The sequence below is a fragment of the Ammospiza caudacuta genome, chromosome 25 (assembly GCF_027887145.1).
Source record: "Ammospiza caudacuta isolate bAmmCau1 chromosome 25, bAmmCau1.pri, whole genome shotgun sequence".
Lineage (NCBI taxonomy): Eukaryota > Metazoa > Chordata > Aves > Passeriformes > Passerellidae > Ammospiza > Ammospiza caudacuta.
This window is the reverse complement of record NC_080617.1, coordinates 1,181,788-1,201,348: the sequence shown is the minus strand read 5'-3', so window position 1 is coordinate 1,201,348 and position 19,561 is coordinate 1,181,788. Positions and strand designations below refer to the sequence as shown.

Genomic DNA, 19,561 nt, shown 5'->3' with positions numbered 1-19,561 from the left:
ATGCAGCGAGCGGCAGCGCGGGTGCTGCGCGGGGCGCGGACCCTCAGAGTGCTGACCCCGCCGGCACGGACCGTCCGAGTGCTGACCTCCCTGGTCCGGACCCCGCAAGTGCTGACCTCCCTGGTCCGGACCCTCCGAGTGCTGACCTCCCTGGTCCGGACCCCGCAAGTGCTGACCCCGCCGGCACGGACCCTCCGAGTGCTGACCTCCCTGGTCCGGACCCCCCCGGTGCGGGCACGGTCGGCCTCGGCGGGGACCCCTCCGCTCGGGCTGCTCTATGAGCGGCACGGGGAGGCCGCAGCCGTCGTGCAGTAAGGGGGGGACCCGGGGTGCATTGCAGGGGGTGCAGGAATGGGGTGGGTGTGAATGTGGGGGCCATTGCAGGGGGGGGGTGCAGGCGTAGGGCCAAGGCTGGGGGGGCACAGCTGGGCGGAGATCTGGAGCTGCAGGGGTGCCGAGAGGAGTGGGGGTGCAGGTTTTGGGGTGCTTTGGGGGTGCAGTGCAGGGGGGTCAGGAGTTGCCCATCCCAGATCTAGAGGATGGGGATGGGTTGTAGATCCCTGCGGGACCCCTGAACATGCAGGGGGACTGGAGGATCCTAGGATGCCCCAATGTTTTCGTGGTGCCATGGTCTCACATTCTCATGGGGATGATGCCTCCATATCCCCCACCCTCCTGCTGCTGCTCTGTCAGTTGGTCTTAACCTCATGTGTTTCTCAAAAAGCCCATTCTTGTTTAATTTGGGATACGACAGAGAGTCCAAGCCTCAGCATCGCTGTGCCCCAACTTGACCCTGGGTTGCATCCCACTGATGGGTCTTCCCTTTGAGATCTCAATTTAGGGACTAAAGCAGCATCACAAGCATTTTTTGGGACAGCTGCTGATGCTCAGCATCAAAAATCCTGGAAAGGAGAAATTGTCATTTAGTGGAGTTTAGGCCATTTTTTTCAAGGGAGGAAACTGAGCTCCTGCTGCCCCTCTTGAACCAGCTCAGTTCACGCTGATACATTGTCCAGGTGCATCCAGACACCAATCCCCTGGTTTTTTTGGAGGACTGTTGCTCTTCCAAATGATCATTTAGTTGTGCAATGGTGCTTGTTAACACTGCTACTTCCTGAGATTTGCTGTTACTACCCCATTGCTTGTGCAAGACTGGTCTTGCTTTGTGCTTTGTGACTTCTCCCTTTTCACAGATTTCCAGAAATACCCCAGTTTCCCATAACGCTCAAGCGGGGCAGGATGAGCCGTAAAATCCCCAGCCAAAACCGCAGCTTTTTTACACAACCTGCCGAGTTTGTTAAGTTTAGTGAGCATCTCTGGGCTTGGTGACACAGGATTGTTTTGGGTGGTTGGCTTTTAGCAGCCTTTTCTGTCCTTCTGTCTAACAGAAATCTGATTGTTTTGATAGGATGAGGCCTACAGTGCTGTTAATTTAGGTGTAGGTGATACAGGCACCCTCCAGCTTCAGCCACAGCACAGAAGGCATCAGCAAACTGGTGTTGATGCCCTTTTCCTTTGCGTCTCCCTGTTCAGACTGAAGGACCTGGAAGTGCCCAAGCTGGGGGACTGCGATGTCCACGTCAAGATGTTGGCAGCACCCATCAACCCCGCCGACATCAACATGATCCAAGGTAGTGTGTTGGATCAATACTTTGCACGTTGGCTCTTGCAGGATGCTCTGAATTGGAAGGGACCCACGAGGATCTCCAAACCCAACTCCTGTCTCGGAGGGTTCAGAGATGGCTCCTGGCACGGGGATTTTGGGGTATGAGGGGGTCTCCAGCTCACTTCCAGCTTCCCGACAGGAACCTACCCCCTCCTGTCGCCGCTGCCTGCCGTGGGGGGGAACGAAGGTGTCGGGGAGGTGCTGGAGGTTGGGCGCCACGTGAAGGCTCTGAAACCTGGGGACTGGGTCATCCCTGCAGACGCCGGACTCGGTGAGTTCACCTCAGCACTGAGTCCTTGCTCACCCCCCTTGCAAAGCATCTTGCCAGGAGATTTTTGAGGTGCTAGAGCCCATGGGGGGTGCCCAGGATTGCCCAGAGAGCAAACTCATGGTCAGCTCCTGTGTGAGCTACTGTGGGGATTTTGGGGGTTCCAGAGCAAAAGCACAGCTCTCCAAAGCACCATATTTGCAGGGTGTGGGTAGAGCCATGAACCCCTGCACTTACAGCAATTACACCTGATGGAATGGGACTCAAAATGGGGAACAAAACTCCATTAGGGAATGGTGGGTGAGGGAAGCAGGAGCTGGAACCAATGTGAGACCAATCATAATGAGACAGGTGGGATGATTGGTTGGGTTATTTCTTACCTATTTATGTCTTGGTTTATTTTCACCACATGTTTTTCTTTTAAATTAATTAATTTGTTTTTATTTTATTTTTAATGTATTTTTTAAAAGCAAGCTCAGTTTCTGCTGCCCAGCCCTGGTAAGGGATGCTGCTCATCCTCCACAGACACAGGGACGTTCTCAAGAAGGATGGGGGTCCCCAGGGAAGGGGCTTCTGTGCACAGGACTTAGCATGCACCCTAGAACACCTGGAATAGGAGCAGTGGCAATGCCATTCGTTATGCCAAACTTGAATTTTACAATAATCTTCTGTAGCATAGACCCTTTATGGGATGTCTGTGCTATTATAAAGCATTGCAGCAATCTGTATTTCTCAGGAAATAACCACATTTTGTCCCATCACCTTAGAGCTTCCCTAAAGACCTGGGATAAAATATTTCACACAGGCAAGGTCATGGTGGCCTCTCACTGTAGTTTTCTCTTTAATAATGCTCTGCTGGGAAAGTGTGCGAATTTATTTCCCAACGAATGTCTCCCATGCTCCTCCAAAATGCCAATGGCCTGATATTTGCTGGTTGTGGTTTAGTGTCACAGCTTGTTCTTTGCCTATTTCCTCTTAAAAGACTTTCTGCTAAATGAGAGAAGGAAAACGATAGAGTTAAGAGCCTAATGGGGTATTTTTAAGCATAAAACCACTGTAAATAGATGATAGAGGGTTAAATTAGATATAAGCATAGAGGGAGTAAAGCTGACTAAATTGGCTTGGAATATATGGGCTCATCCATAGGATGGAGAGTATTTCCATTATCTCTGCACACATACCCAGGGAGCCCCAGTCCCATTATCCCTCTGAGAAATGATTAGGCTTTGTTGGGTGATAAATCTTGGCAGGCAGTGAGGAATCCATTCCTTGCCTCTTGGAGCATTTTGATTCTACCCATATGGGAACCCATTCCATAATTCTCTCTCCAGGGTCTAGCTGGTTCCCAGCACCTGATGCTGTGCTGCCGAACCTACAATGTGAGCTGATGGTTTTCCTTTGCTTTCCCCCCTGCTGTGCCTGTGCCCGTGGTGCTGCTGTTCCCAGGGACGTGGCGGACACGGGGAGTGTTCCCTGAGGAGATGCTGCTGAAAGTGCCCAGTGACATCCCGGTGCTCTGCGCTGCCACTCTGAGCGTCAACCCCTGCACAGCGTTCCGCCTGCTGGCTGACTTCGAGAGCCTGGCGCCCGGTATGGCCCCGCCGTGAGGGAGCAATTCTACACGGATTTCCCGGCTGCCTCTGCAGTGGAATCTGGGTTTATTCACATAATCTGAGTTTATTCCCATCCAGGTGACTCCATCATCCAGAACGCCGCCAACAGCGGGGTGGGCCAGGCTGTCATCCAGATCGCCAGGGCCTCTGGCATCAAGACCATCAACGTGGTGAGGGACAGGTGGGTCCTCTGGGGAGGAGCGAGTCTGGGAGCTGGATCTCATCATCCTGCCCATCCAACCCAGGATTTTCTCCCATTTCCTCCTCCAAGTTGTTCTCCAGCCTCTTCCCTGTTGTCCCCATGCAACGCCAGAGCAAAAGGAAGGGGAAGGGGGAACTCTGCTTCCTGGCTCATCTAGTCCTCTTTTTTTATCTCCTTTTACCTCCCCAGACCTGATCTCGCAAAACTGGTGGAGAGGCTGATGGCCATGGGTGCTGACCATGTCATCACAGAGGAGATGCTGAGAAAGCCAGAGATGAAAGATATATTTAAGGTACCTCAATGCTGATCCCACTATGAGATGGTCAAGGGCTGTTGCTGCTGTTCAGCACTGCGGGGAAATGCAAGGATGATGGGAAGGACAAATTTCTCTCTAGAAAAGGATTTAGCTATGATGTGGTCACAAGGGTTTTCAGGTGAAGAGAGAGGTGGGAATGTTGATTCCATGTTCAGAAGGCTTGATTTATTATTTTATGATATATATACTACATTATAACTGTACTAAAAAGAAATAGAAAGAAAGTTCTCAGAAGACTAGCTAAGCTAAGAATAGAAAAGAATGAATAACAAAGATCTGTGTCCTGGCAGAGAGCGAGAGCAGCTCTGCCGTGAGTGGTCAGTAAATCCAAACTTCCACAGGAGACCAATCATGGATCCACCTGTTGCATTCCACAGCAGCAGATAACCATTGTTTACATTTGTTGCTGAAACTTCTCAGCTTCAGCAGGAAAAAGTCCTAAGAAAGGATTTTAATGAAAAGATGTCTGCGACATTTAGCCCTGGTAGTGGAGGGATTTTGCTGCTGCCACAAGGGAAAGATCACAGATTTTGGTTCCAATCAAACTGGGCTTGAAGCAGCCTGGTCTAGCTGAAGGTGTCTTCTGCACATGGCAGGGGATTGGAATGAGTCCCTTCCAACCCCAGCTGTTCCATGATTCTGATGGATTTTAGCTCTACTACTCTCAGCAGCCCTCAGGTAAATGTTGAGGTTAATGCAGATGCTTTATCAAAAACCATGGTCCCATCCCCTAAAGAAGCCATAAAATTTGGGAACCTTTGTCATAAACCCTTGCAGAGCATCCCGAGGCCCCGGCTCGCCTTGAACTGCGTTGGAGGCAAAAGCACCACAGAGATGCTGCGGCATCTGCAGTAAGTTTGGCTGGATGGTGGCTTGGGCACAAGCCTGGGGACAGAAACTGGCAATAGAGGGTCCTGCTCTGGAGTCTGTTGAACTTTTGGAGAGGAAAGATGAATGGAAAAGTGGTTTGGGGTAACAGCAGCCATTTGAAGTCTCACGCTGCTGGGGGTAGTTGGGGTTCAGTTGTGAAGGTTCCCCAGGTCCTGGCCAGGTGTAACTGGTGTGCTGAGCTGCAAATTCAGCTAAGGGTGCACAGAAGCAAGAAGAGAGCTTGGAAAGTGGAATCTGAGGGGTAACTGGGGAGCCCTGGGTGCAAGGACAGCCCCAGGGGGGTTGGGGATGACAGAGGAGGAGGTGGCAACTCAGAGCTGCACTTTTGGGGCCACCTAACCCAATACCCCTTTTTCTACTCTAGGCCCAAGGGGACCATGGTCACCTATGGGGGGATGGCAAAGCAGCCTGTGATGGTGCCTGTGGTGAGTACTCCCTCTTTAGTCTCATGTTCTCCATTGCATGTCCCCATCCCCTCAGTACTGTGGGCACCTGGCTCTCCCCAGGTGCAGATTGAGACCCTCCAGCCTTTTTAATTTGCCTGATGAGGTCCATCACAGGACGAGCTGCGTCCCACTGCTGGGCTCTTGGCTTTTTATATGGAGGGTTTGGGCTGCCAAAAAATTCCAGGGGGGAAATGATCCTGCAGGTGCTGAGCATCAAACCTGCCCTGACTCCACACCTCAGAGTCACCTCTCCACATCCCTAGCTCACAAATGGCAGCTCTAACAAGGGGCCTTACTGCCACTTTCCACCACTGTCACGCTGGGTGGGGACACACACGTGTCACTGCCTGTGTGAGGGGACATGGGAGTCACTGGATGCACAAGGGGACATAGGAGTGTCAGTGGCTACCAGGAAGACACACAGGTGTCACACATTCCACAGAGTGCCTTCATCTTCCGGGACATGCGGCTCCGCGGGTTCTGGATGACGCAGTGGCGGAAGGACCATGCACAGGGTGAGCTGGGGGGCTGAGGGACCTGAGCCAGGGGGGCTGAGGGACCTGAGCCAGGGGGGCTGAGGGACCTGAGCCACGGGGCTGAAGAACCTGAGCTGGGGGGGCTGAGGGAGCTGAGCTGGGGGGCTGAGGGAGCTGAGCTGGGGGGCTGAGGGACCTGAGCTTGGGGGGCTGAGGGACCTGAGCTTGGGGGGGCTGAGGGACCTGAGCTTGGGGGGGCTGAGGGACCTGAGCTTGGGGGGGCTGAGGGACCTGAGCCAAGGGGGCTGAGGAACCTGAGCTGGGGGGGCTGAGGGACCTGAGCTGGGGGGGCTGAGGGTCTGTCCCCTGCCAGGCATGGGAGTGGGAACAAACCCCACCCAGCACCATCCTCACTCCCACTCACAGAGCCATCTCTCTTGTCCCAGTGATGCCTTTAGAGGCTGTGTAGAACAGAAGCTGGACAGTGTTAAAGGAATAAAGTAGGGATTTATTAAAAGGCTTCCTTCAAAGGACACACCTTGGGCAGTACAAGAGCCTGGCTGAGGATATACCCAAGATGGACCATGGGTCCCAAGTTTTCACACTTCTATAAGTTTTGGTCTGTTTCCATATTGGGGTTAATTGTCCAGTTACAGTCCCACCCTCCCAGTTTGCTCTCCTCAGTTTGCTGTTGTTTGCACTTTCTGGGCCTGAAGCTGCAGTGGTGTCCTTGGCTCTGGAGCTGGAAAAGGATTGTTCTGACTGAACCGTGAGGAGAACTTGCTGACACTTTATATGAAGTTCAGAGTTACACACTAATGCAGGACAGAATCTGGAAAATAAGAAAGCTCAAACTTAAGGCATCATGAGGGTGCTGAGACACTGGTGCTGGCCTCAGGCAGGGACCATGCCAGGGGCTGTTCCCTCATCCCACATGCCTGAGCTGGGGCATGTCACACCTAGAGACCCCATACAGCCTCGGGCGGGTGTTCCCAGGGGTGGTGGGTGGCCCTGCATGGTGCAGTGAGAGCTCCCTCCTTCCCCTGCAGACCAGGAGAGCGTGGCTGCGATGATGGACGCCCTGTGCCAGCTCATCCGCAGGGGCCAGCTGACAGCGCCCGCCTGCACCGAGGTCCCGCTTCAGGACTACAGGGCAGCACTGGAGGCCTCCATGAAGCCCTTCGTGTCCTCCAAACAGATCCTCCTCCTCTGACCTGCAGCTCCTGGAGCCCTGTCCTGTTCAAATGCTTGTCCACAGACTTGAGGGGGGAAAAGACCCTCCAGATCCATTGAATTTCTTTTTTTCCTTTGTTTTTCACATTTTGGATGCCTACTGAAAGCTTTAAAAGCCTCTGCAGCTTTGTGTGGTAGTGCTGCAAGAGGGAGGCTGCCTCTCACTGTGGCTGGGGGCAGTTTGGGATCCCAAATGATGGCTCGCTCAGCTCAGGGTGTGAAAAGAGCAGCAGTTCCCCCTCAGATGTGCTTTTGGGGCTGGCAGGGCTGTAGTTATCCCAGGTGAAATGTAGGATGGGCAGGGAAAGGTTTGGTGCTAGCAGAGATCTCTAAGGAGAAAAATTTCATGTTGTGGTCCCAGGATTCATCAGGCCAACCTTCAAGGGCGTTTTTGTCTGCAGGGAGTCCCACAGCAGCATCCCAAGATGGTCCCATATCATCTCTGGGATGGTCAGGAGAAGCTGAAGCCACCCACCAAGCTGGATCCTCCAGGACAGAAGCACAGGATGTCTCCTGTGAAGATAGTTCCATTTAGACTTATTTTTCCACAGCTTGGCTGCCTCCAACCAGCTTCTTGGTCCTGACAGTCAGCAGGATGGAATCCTGTGGCTCCAGCTGCCTGGGAAGTTCTCCAGTCTGTGTTCCATCACAGTGACATCACAGTGTGACACCTGTCTCCTGGCAGCAGGAGGTGGAAGATGCAGAAATAACCCCAAAACCCTGATTTCCTAGTGATCTGTTTGAGCCCAGAGCTGAATCCAGCTGTATTTCCATGTGGAATGTCCTGCCAGGGCAGTGCTGTGTCCCAGTGCCCCTGGGAGCAGTACCCAGGGAGGGATGGGGAAGGGGACAGCATTGGACATCCAAATGCCCCAGACCTCAGGTTTTTCATTTGGGACCTTCTCCCCCATGCAGAAATGCCTCTATGGAATGCCTCTGGAATGACCCAGGTGTGTAGTGTCCACAGGGCTGCTTCTGCTGTGACTGTCCCTGTTCCTGGGTGATGTTCTTGGATCCCAGCAGGCTCTCCATGCTGCTCCACAGGATGAGCTATAGGGGAAATGTTCCTCAAACACGTCTTGCAATGGAAATAACCTCCTTTGGGTTGGGTTCCTCAAACTTTCTTTGCCTCAGAACCTTCAGAACCCGGCCCAGGGACCTCACTGGGGTTCTCCCACCTTGTGCCCAGTTCCTGACATGCTCTGAGTGGGAGGACAGCCCAGGAAGGTGTTCCTTCATTTGGGGTATTTTCTGGTTCCTGAGAAGAGGAGGAGAAGAGCAGGGCAGGAATGTTGCTCAGGATTGGAGGGAGCAATGTACAACTGCATGTGCACTTGGAAGAGCAGAACTCTCTGAAATTAAATCCCACTGCCACGCTGGCCACTAAATGGATGTGTCAAAGCCATTTCATCCCCCCTAAAACCCCTCCCAGAGACCTCCCTTAGCAGAGAGCAGGTGTGCCCCAGGATAGACTGCATCAGCATCTCCCTTCTGCTCCTCCATCCCTAATAAATCCCTCAATATTTTGTATTTTCCTTCCCCATGCCAGCATTGGAAGCAGAGCCCCATCCTGTGCCTCGGTGCTTCCTGATCGATGGATAAAGTGGGGAAAAAAGCAAAAAAAGAACCAAGAGATCATTATGAGCACTATTAAGCATGGCATAAACCAGAAAAATTAATGCAGAGCTTTTATCCCCCATTGTTTATTGGGCTCAGCAATAAAACCCAACATGCTTTAGAGAGTTCTTTCACAAAATGTTCCAACCTCTCACTCCTATACCAGAGCACAAAGCAATAAATAAATAAATTTAATTCTCCTTGTCAAATGAGCAAGATCATGGCTGGAAATCCAGCTGCTGGTGTTGCACCTACACAATATTAATCGTTTTGGAGGTGATTGTGGGGTTTTTCAAGGGGGTGGCTACTAATGTTGGAATGTTCCAAGAGCCTCTGCTGGGATTTGTTGTGATTTAGGCATCTGACGTCTTAACCAAAAGGATAAAAATAATTCCCCAAAACTGACATTTAGAGTTCAGCAAGAGGGATGTTGCTGAACGGATGGGGAATGCCATGGGGGGACGCCTGGGCGCCCCGAGCGTGGGGATGGGGGACCCCCATCCCTGCCTGCCTTTGGGGTCCCGTCAGGATCAGCATTTTAGGAGCGGGGCAATCCTCAGACCCCGCCAAAGAGAGGGCCCCAGAAGCACCTCGGCACCGTCACTAGCGCCCTGCGCGTGGGAAAGGGGGATCGAGGCATCCCCTCCATGGGGAACGGGACCCCCACGGGCAGGCAAACCCCAATACACCCAGTGGATGGGGAGAGGGGACCCCAACAGCCCCCTGAGCCGTGGGAAGGGGGATCGCACGCTGTCCTGCCCATCAGACACGTGGGGAAGGGGGATCGAGCCATCCTCTCCACGGGGAACGGGACCCCACCCCCGGGCCGGTGGGGCCCACCCGGCGGCATGGCCCCCTTAAGAGCCAGCCCGCGCCAGGGGCGTAGCCCGCCGTGACGTTGCCTCGCGTCGCTGCCCGCGCGCCGCCGTGACGTCAGGCGGCCGCGCGGCCCCCGGGCCCCCGACGGGCCCACCCCGGCCCCGCGATGCCGCGGGTCTACATCGGCCGCCTCAGCTACCAGGCCCGGGAGCGCGACGTGGAGCGCTTCTTCAAGGGCTACGGCAAGATCCTCGAGGTGGATCTCAAGAACGGGTGAGCGCGGGCTCGACCCGGCTGCCGCGAGGGGAGGGCCCGGGCGCCTGAGGCTCTCGGAGGGGCCGCGGGGAACGAGGCCGCCCGGGCGCTCTGGGCAGCGGTGAGGGCAGCACGGCCGGGTCGCCTCCTTTGGGTGCGATGAGAGGGGCAGAAGCTTGAGCTCCCCCGTGGTGGGGGACGCGGAGCCTGGTGCTTTATTGGGGCGGCATGTTGGCTTGTCCCTTTTGGGAAATGGCAGGATGCTGGAACTTCCCCTGGAGGAGGGACCGGGGGCTGGGTCCGCCCTTTCTGCGGGGAGAGGATGGCTGGGATTTACTGGGAGAGGGCAGTGTGCTTGGTGCCTTTTTCGGGGGGACGGAACGTTTGGGTTTCTCCTTTTTTTTTTATGGGGAAGGGGCAGGAGGTCTGGGCCCCTGCTGGAGGGGGGACAGGACGCGTTGGTTCCCCCTGTGTGGGGGAGGCAGGGCGGCCGGGTTCCCCGCTCTGGGCAGGGTGACAGGGTGGGAAGGCAGGGTGACAGGGTGGGAGGGTTCCCCGCTCTGGGCAGGGTGACAGGGTGGGAAGGCAGGGTGACAGGGTGGGAGGGTCTGGGCAGGGTGACAGGGTGGGAGGGTTCCCCGCTCTGGGCAGGGTGACAGGGTGGGAGCGTTCCCCGCTCTGGGCAGGGTGACAGGGTGGGAGCGTTCCCCGCTCTGGGCAGGGTGACAGGGTGGGAGCGTTCCCCGCTCTGGGCAGGGTGACAGGGTGGGAGGGCAGGGTGACAGGGTGGGAGGGCAGGGTGACAGGGTGGGCGGGTTCCCCGCTCTGGGCAGGGTGACACGTTTCTGGGATCTCCTTGGGAGGGGATAGCGAGACACCTGGCTCTGTCCTTGGGGATGCAGGATGCTCGGGTTCCCTTTAGGGATGGGGAGCGGGATGCCTGGGTTCCCCTTCTTGTCAAGGGGGGACATGACGTCTGGGCCTTTTTTGGGGTTGCAGGATGGCTGGGGCTCTGTCGGGGGGATGCGGATGCCTGGACTCTCCTTTGGCTGGGAGGAGGGAGGCTGGACAGTTGGGTTCCCCGTTTTTTAGAGTGGATGCAGGGTACCTGGGCTCCCCCTCTGGGGAGGGCTCGGGTGAGTGGGCTTCTCCTTTTTGGAAGGCAGGACACCTGGGATTCTGTGACAGCTGGGGGCAGGACAGCTGAGTGTCACTTCAGTTCTCAGGGCAGCTCATGTGTGTTCTGCCCTGCCTGCTGCAGGGAGGAGGTGTCACCCTGTCACCCCCCAGCCCCTCTGCACCCCAGGGCAAGCGCTGCAGGGTGAGCCAGGCTGCACCCCAGATAACCTCCCCAAAAAGAACCCCCTTGTGCTGGGCATGGGGGGCAGAGCTGCTCCCAGAGCCCTCAGGCTGTCTGGGGGTGTGTTCTGCCCCCCCACAAACACCCCAAACTCGCCATACCTCTGTGTTCTTTCCAGTAGCTGAGCCCACACTGCAGCTCCAAGGGTTGGATCCTCCTCCACCAGGGCTTGGCCAAGACATTCAAGTGTGGATTTTTGAAGAAAAAGCAAATTGCCATTTTTGGTGGGGTTTTTCCCAACACCCAAAGCCTCATGAGTGCCTTTGCTTTTTCCAAGAAACTCAGCTTGAAGCCTTCCTTAGAAAGGTTGAATGGAATATAAATTTATCATTATATAGCTAGGAGAGGCAGGTATTAATTACAGTGGAGAAGAGGAATTTCTTGTACAAGTTACTCCTTGAGTATTAAAGTGAAAGAGGCTCATTCAGTTTTAATGCTGCTTGTGCTGGCAGGTGGACATTTGACACGTTTATAAGATGAATAAAATCCGTTATTAAAGCAAAAAAGTGTTCATGTGTCGGTGTTTTAACCCACACAGCCTCAGGAGTTGTTGAAGATTAGCTGAAATGGCTGAGGCTGCTGTTTTCCGTTCCTGCTGTGTATCCTTGGAAATGTTGGGGGTAGGAAGGGGGGCAGTTTTCCTATTGCTGAGTAAGGCCCAAATTCAATATTTCTGCTTCATGCATGTTGGAGATGGGGGGGAAGGGAAGCCAACTAAACTTTCTTACCAGATGTGAAACTGTTGTTATGTGGCTGATGTGGTAAAGGGACTTGTCTTTCTGCTTTTAAGTCAATTTAATAGTTTTTTTCTAGTTTTATATTCTGAAGTCTTTTGACAGGTTTGAAGTTAAATTCTTTGTCAAAAATGGAACTTGAGCAATCAGGTTTTGTGTCTGTGCTTGGGAAGCCCTGGGCTGAGCTGTGCTCTCCTGAGCCTTCCTCCATGGCTTATTTCTGGTATTGCCTAGGAAACAATTCAAACTCCTGCATGGTGTTTGACTGCAGCGATTCTTGCAGTTGTTTCTGGAAATCTGGGGGTTCTCCTTGGTGGATCCTCCACTGGAAATTCCACTGAAATTCAATTTCAGCAGCTAAACTGGAATGCTGGAGGGAGACAATGCAATGCAAAGTGATACACAGAGCTCCAAAAGCTTAGCTGCTGCTCACTACTTGTAATTTGAGCTTGCAATTCAATGGTTTAAAGCAATTACTACCTGAGGGAAGGACAGGAAATGAAAGTGTGGGTCATATAGGATTCTCCATTTCAAATTTTAGTTTTTAATTGTGTGCTCTTAGTTTTCACATTCTTTCCTGCTCAGAGCTGCACTGACAGTCACAGCTCTGTGACTGTATGTGTAGTCAATGTATGAAGTGACCAGAAAATTGAACTTTTCAGCCTGCTTTTTATCTTCTATGAACACACTTCAAACTGCTTGTGATGCCTCTAAGAAAAAAACCAAACCAGTTCTACTCCTGGTGCTTACCTGCCTGCATTACTCTGGGCAGCTCTGAAGAATTCAGGGCTTCATCCTAATACAAGACCTGCAGGACAGGGGGATGTAACTTGTGCAGTGGATTGAGGAACACAGGTCAAAGCTTCAAACTTCCATCCTTCCATCTACCTCAGTTCCAAATCAGTGTTTGCTTTCCAAAAAGAAGTGGTTTGGTGGGAGGGGACATAAAGCCCATCCTGCTCCCCCCCTGCCATGAGCACGGACCCTTCTGCTGTCCCAGGTTGCTCCGAGCCCCCTCCAGGCTGGCCTTGGGCACTGCCAGGGATAATGAAGGCCGTGTCTAACATCATGGTCAGGCTCCCTGATCTTGGAGGGATTTTCCAATCTGAGCAGTTCTGTGATTCTGTGTTTATTTATTAATTTTGCTGTGTGGGGTAGTGCTTACTTTTAGTGGGGAGGGATTTAACTTCTACCTTTAAAAAGATAGATGACACCCTTGATTTCATCAAAGAGTATGCCATAATAGTAATCTTTTGCTAACATAAATGAATTCAGCCGTTACACTCTCACATGATTTATCATTTTATTGATGAAGAATGACTTTAGGTTTCAATTCAGGGAATCAGCAGATGTCTTTTCATGCCTTCCTATTTCTCTCCCTGGTTTTGGAAGGATTTTCATTTTTTAGGTTTTCTCCAAGGCTCAAAGCCTTGAACCCTCAGGTACACTCAGGAGGCTCATCTGCAGGACAGCACGCACAGGGCTCTGCAGAAACCCACGAGATGCTTTTGAGCACAAATATCTCAGGTTCAGTTCCTGCCCAGTGATCCCTTTTCCCTCCCTGTCCCCAGGTATGGCTTTGTGGAGTTCGATGACCTGCGGGATGCCGACGATGCTGTTTATGAGCTGAATGGGAAGGATCTGTGTGGGGAGAGAGTGATCGTGGAGCACGCCCGGGGCCCACGCCGCGACAGCAGTTACGGTTCTGGACGCAGTAAGCACTTGTGCATTTGTATTCGTGGCTTCTTTGAAATAAACATTGGTTTACTCTTTTATAAAAGGAAAGCAATACAAAGTTGTGACTAGTGTTGTGTAACTGTAAATGTAATTGTTGATCTGAATATTTATTAATTTGTTTGTTGTATTAAACTCTTTTAATTGATACGTTAATAAACACAGTTTCTTCTACCATTTTTATTATTATCATTTTGTTTAACTATTTTAATGGTTATTTGCAATGTGATGTTTAACAGATTTAACAAAGACCTCAATGTTTTAATTGAAAGAGTCCTTTGAGGCTAAGATGACTGCCCGTTCCATTTGCTGACCTTGGGGTACCTTTCCATGAGTGGCTCTTTGACCTTTGTGGCCCTTGGCTGTCCAAAAAAAACAGAAGCCATGTGACGACCTCAAGCTTTTCCCATTAGACCTGGGTGGTGAGGATCCCAAGGGCTAGAAACATATGAGATTAATCTGAAATAGGTGCCTGAGAAGCTTTATTAATGTCAGATATTCAGAAAGCTTTAAAGTAATGTAAATAACATTAATCAACTGGCTTTATTCAGTTTCTTCTTTCAAACTGTTTTAAAAATAATATTAAATATAATTGCATGTTAATTCTAGCGTAATTATAGTTCTGTGCCTTGTTTAATTATGAGCTTGTAGTAAAACTGTTTGAATGCTTTGGGTCTTTGCAAGGTGTTGCATAAAGGGGGTGGATTTAGCCCTGAGGGGGGCTGTGGTGTCTTTGGGAACAGCCAGGGCGGAGCGGTTCCGTCGGGGCGGAGAGCGAGGCTCCATTTCCCTGGCTGAAGCTCTGCTGTCTGCTTGTCACCTCCTAAAGGTGGATATGGTTATAGAAGAAGCGGAAGAGATAAGTACGGTCCCCCGACCCGTACAGAATACAGATTGATTGTGGAAAATTTGTCAAGCCGCTGCAGTTGGCAGGATCTGAAGGTACGGGGCCCCTTTCCTTACCCTCTCTCTGTTACATAGCACAAAGGGTGAAAAACGTCTTCAGCCAGGCAAAGTGATGTGCTGCTCTGCTTTGCTCCAGCTGAGCAACTCCATGGGCAGTAGATTTTGGAAGTAACACACACCTTAATACAGGACTATGTTTGCATATGTGAAGCCATTCATGAGAGGTTGGGACTTGGACCTGCAGAACTGGTGGCACTGCACAGGGGGAGAATAATTTTATGCTTAGCACCAGCTAACATCACATACAGGTGTGTTTTCTCTTAAGCCTTGTCAAAACAGACTCAAATCATGCCAGGGGTAGGATTCACTAGAGATGAAGGAGTTTGCCCTTGTCAGTTTGGAGTTAACCCATCAACTTTTAAGGTGCTAGAGCTGTTTGAAACAACAGCATTGTTCCTGCAAATTCTCTGTTAGGATTTTCCACATCATCTAAAGCTGTTTTAAGGAGAGTTTCAGGGTAAGGATGCTTCCAGAATGAGTAATCATGAAAAATCTCTGCCAAAAACTTATTTTTGACATCCAAAGGAGTGGTAGGTAATTCTAACAGTGGAGGTGTTGAGTGACACTGTGGAGCCCACAGTGCCTCTGAGTACTCTGGAGGTGACATGTTGGCTTGTGATTGTCCACATCATGGATTCAGGGAGCAGGATTTCAATAATGGATGCAAAAAGTTTAGTGCTTCCTTATCAAACTGAGCAGCAATGGTTAAACCCACTTGTTCTTACTGGAACACTTTCTCTTATGGTTCTCTTTCAAGGGTGTGTAAAATTTGTTCTAAACAAACTTTGACGTAGTAGAAACTGGTCTGTAAGTGAATTTTACACTAGTTCAGGTACGTACAGAGGTGCTTCCAGTGTCTTTGTTGTTAATGCTTCACACTATCAATAGCTTGTCTTTGCTTCTCTATTAAAATCCTAAGTAGAGCATGGCATGATTAATCCTCCAGTGGATGCATTACTGCTTTTTTGGGAATAGCTTTCATTTCAGTGTACTTCAAATGGGAGTAGCTGGGTTGAAAACAAAGCAGAGCTCTGTGCCCTGTTTCCGCTGCAGCCAATTTCCACAGGGGCTGAAAGATGCCCTGGCCTGGCAAAGGCCCTGTTCTGCCTTGCTCAAAGCAGGGCAGAACAGACCCCTGATAAACCCTCTAAAGAGAGGTTTAGGAATTGAAACAGAGAAGCCAGGAAGCATGAAGTGGGAAAAAGAATTGAGCTTGGAGTTCTGTGGGGGTTTTTCCAGCAGAACGAGCTATGTTGACAAGGCAGAGGATGAAGGGAGGTCTGCTGCTCTGTGGGCTTCTCGCCTCTTCATATTCAACCTTTATCACCTTTCCTAATTATTTCTGAAAACATGATTTGGAGAGCAAGCATTTTACTTCTTTAATCACTTCTCTAATTTGAAACTTGAGAGCCCAGAGCATATTTGATCTAAGACTTGAAGTGGGAGACCTTAAATTATAATTTGTCTCAAAGCTATCAACCTGGTTCTAATCACACCAACTCTGTGAAGTCATAGTGTGTTATTTGGCACTCCAGATGCTGTTTGGGTCAAACACTTGCTGACATCCCTGTGAACAGAAGCTGCTCAGGGAGCATCACGTCAGAAGTGAGCAGGGGCAGCTGGAAGCCTGGCTCTGGATTCAAGGCAATGGTGATTCTGTCCTCTTCCTCTAGGATTATATGCGTCAGGCAGGGGAAGTGACATATGCAGATGCACACAAAGGAAGGAAAAATGAAGGTGTGATTGAGTTCAAATCCTATTCTGACATGAAAAGAGCCCTTGAAAAGCTGGATGGGACAGAAGTAAATGGCAGAAAGATTAGATTGATGGAAGACAGACCTGGATCGAGACGGCGCCGCTCTTACTCCAGAAGCCGAAGCCATTCACGGTATGTGTGTAACGTATCTCAGGCTGCAGTTAGGGAACATAGAGCGGCTTGAGACTTTTGGGTTCCAAAACACTGGAAATGTTTGGAGTTCTCAACGGGTCTAGTTTTTTGAGCATGTATTAATATCCAGGGCAAATGAGGGCTGTGTTCTGAGGTGTCTCTCTTGGTGGATGTGTGGACCTGCTCCCTGAGCACCTGTCACTGTTCTTCCTGATAACTCAGCCCTTGTTCCTTGTAGGAGCAGCTGCGTGGCCGATGGAGCCATGCTCATGGAATGAAACAGAAGGTGCTTCTAACACTTCAGCTCTGAACACTGTGTTCTGCTGCAAGCACCAGGACTAACGGTTCTTTCTCAGCTTAGAAACCTCCACCTGTTCCCTGTTTCTAAGAGATTTGTTGCTTTCCTTGACTGACCAAGAGCTGCTTCAGCAGCACCAAGTATACTCGCCTTTCCATTCTGGGGTAGAACTTGTTGCAAGAAAACTCAAGCAAATCGTTACTGTTCCTAGAAGAACTTGCTTATGAAATCAAAATCTGAAGTCAAAGCTTTATGTCAGTGTCTTACCATACTCAAACTGTGATTTGATTGGGAAAGTGATTATCCCTTAAATAAACTAGTATCTTTTCTTTCAGATTACTACCTTACTCGCAGCCAGACATGGCAGCAGGGATGAAAGGGGGGGAGAGGGTGCTCTGAGTTTGTAACTGTGTTGTGTAGCTCTGAACATTTGGCTGCTGAAAGGTGCTTTAGCCCTGTGGGGTTCTGCCCACGGGGGTCACAAGCTCCCTATGGACACATGCTAACGGGAGGGTGGTTCCTTGTGTTGCAGGTCTCGCTCTCGAAGCAGACACTCCCACAAGAGCCGGAGCCGCAGTGCCAGTAGCAGCCGCTCCAAGAGCAGATCCAGATCCAGGTATGTCTTTGTCTTGGGAGGACTGGGGGCTCCCACTTCAGTGAGAAGCATCGTGTTAAATTTGCAGCAGGAACATTTTGATTTTCTTTTCTGTCCCATTCTCTGCATGCTCTTGCCACACTAAAGCTGAGCTGTCTGTTGCTTTTGTACTTCCAGGTCTGTGTCCCGTTCCAGAAGCAAGAGCCGTAGTCGAAGCAAGAGCCGTAGCAGAGGCCAGAAAGAGAAAAGCAGGACTCCAAGTAAAGAGGATAAAAGTAGGAGCCGCAGCAGGAGCGCAGAGAAATCCCGAAACAAAAGCAAGGATAAATCTGAGGGCATTCTCCATAACAGCGATGAGAAAGCCAAGAGCAGGAGCCACAGCAAGGAAAAGAGCAGGAGCAGGAGTGGGAGTAAGGAGAGGGGAGAGGCGAAGGAGAGCATGAGGAGCAGAAGCAAGGAGAAGAGTAGAAGCAAAGACAGGGAGAAGAGCATTAGCAAGGGTAGAAGCAGGAGCAAAAGCAGGGATGAGAGTAGGAGCAGGAGCCACAGCAAGGATAAAAGGAAAAGTAGGAAAAGGAGCAGGGATGGTAGCAGAAGTAGAAGCCGGAGCCACGGCAAGAGTGAGAAAAGCAAGAGGCGCAGCAAGCGAGACAGCAAAGGCAGCAGCAAGAAGAGAAGAAAGGACAGCCACGAGCGGTCCAGGTCAGGCTCCAAAGAAAAGGAGCAGCTCAAATCCGAGTCAGACAAGAAGGAGGCGAAAAGCGAGGGGGAGGATGCAGTGTCCCGCTCCAGATCTAGATCCATTTCCAAGTTCAAACCAAATATCAAATCAGATTCTCGTTCCAGGTCTAAATCTGATTCAAAGCCAAGGTCCCGGTCCAAGTCCAGGTCTAGGTCTGCCTCTCGGTCACACTCCCGGTCACGGTCAAGGTCCCGCTCCAGATCCTAACCTTGCTGCAACGCCACTTGGAATGGTTGGAAAAGTCTTTTGTACATGTTTAGTAGCTGTAACCAAGTGATTGAAGTAGAAACCCTGTTGATGCTGTGTATTTTTAACAACCTGATGGTCTGTCTGTCATTAACTGCAGTGCTCTCTCCCTGCAGCGCTCTCTGGTGTGAGGCTGCTCCGCTCATTTTCTATCCAATAGAAAGGTTCTCTTCTCTTTCTATCCCATAGAAAGGTTCTCTTCACCTCTTCCTTGAGCCCCCAAATTGCCCTGTTTTCCAAGGAGAGCCTTGCAGGGAATAAGCCCAGGGAATGAGGCCAGGGAATGAGCACTGCACCCTGGTGGGTTTATGGAATTGCAGTGATGACTGATAGGTAGGTATGATGGATTCAACAGATTTTGCCCTCGATTGATGCCCTTTGATGTCTGCCATTTAGTGGAAGTGCTAAGTCTTAAGTTTCATACTACTTTTGTTCCATATTTTTTGGACTTACAAAGTTGTGAATAGCACAGTCAAAAGGAAAAAAAAAATAGAGGTACTTGCAGTAATCTATAGGGAAAAGAACTATAGTTCCATATTCTGGTATTGTGACAATATCCTTGTTTTATATTAAATTTTTTTATTTTATTTTTCCCTGTCTTGCAAAGTACAGTGATCCCCGTTTCCATGAAATTTGAATAAAGACTATTTTTGCTTGATGACATTTGGTTACGTGGTGCTGTGTTGTGATTGTCAGCATTTTCTATTGATCAAGGTAAGCCTGAATTTGTAGAGAGTCACTCACAGAAAAAAGGTTCCTAATTCAGAAAGTCACTTCACATTCAGTGTAGGCACAACATTTTAATACAGTCCAGATAAAGAACTTATTTCTCCAGCATATTTTTCAGGAGTTTTTTCTCCTACTGAAACACCTGTGCTTGGGAAGAGCCTTCATAAAAGAAAAAGCTCAGGATGTGCTTCTGGGCTTGGAAGCACAGATGGTGGTGGCTGTTCTGTGGTATGTCCCCAGCATCCCTGGAGACCTGGGGAGATGGGAGGGCAGCTTCTAGCAGGAGTTTTGTAGGTGTGTAGGTGTTCCTGAATAATATCCCAAATTTAGACTTGGGCCATTTGCAAATTGCTCAGACTGAACTTCCCACAAGCTCTTCTGCACAATCAGCTTTGAATGAAGAAGTGACATCCCCAGCACCTGTTCTGCCTGCAAGCAACATTCTGAAAAATAGAAGGCAAAATGTA

At 50.6% G+C, this 19,561-nt stretch overlaps 2 protein-coding genes across 2 annotated transcripts; both read left to right on the top strand.

Annotated features, from left to right (window-relative positions):
- On the top strand, positions 1 to 8,890 carry MECR (mitochondrial trans-2-enoyl-CoA reductase). The gene is made up of 10 exons (XM_058819793.1): positions 1 to 311; positions 1,534 to 1,631; positions 1,806 to 1,937; positions 3,381 to 3,524; positions 3,626 to 3,728; positions 3,939 to 4,041; positions 4,843 to 4,916; positions 5,321 to 5,381; positions 5,845 to 5,917; positions 6,928 to 8,890. The coding sequence occupies exons 1-10, from the start codon at positions 1 to 3 to the stop codon at positions 7,089 to 7,091; spliced, it is 1,263 nt and encodes a 420-aa protein (XP_058675776.1). The 3' UTR covers positions 7,092 to 8,890.
- Positions 8,891 to 9,665: 775 nt separating this feature from the next.
- Positions 9,666 to 19,028, top strand: SRSF4 (serine and arginine rich splicing factor 4). Its single transcript, XM_058819673.1, has 6 exons — positions 9,666 to 9,820; positions 13,468 to 13,610; positions 14,460 to 14,572; positions 16,270 to 16,484; positions 17,315 to 17,398; positions 17,555 to 19,028. The coding sequence occupies exons 1-6, from the start codon at positions 9,714 to 9,716 to the stop codon at positions 18,324 to 18,326; spliced, it is 1,434 nt and encodes a 477-aa protein (XP_058675656.1). The 5' UTR covers positions 9,666 to 9,713; the 3' UTR covers positions 18,327 to 19,028.
- The last annotated feature ends 533 nt before the right edge of the window (positions 19,029 to 19,561 follow it).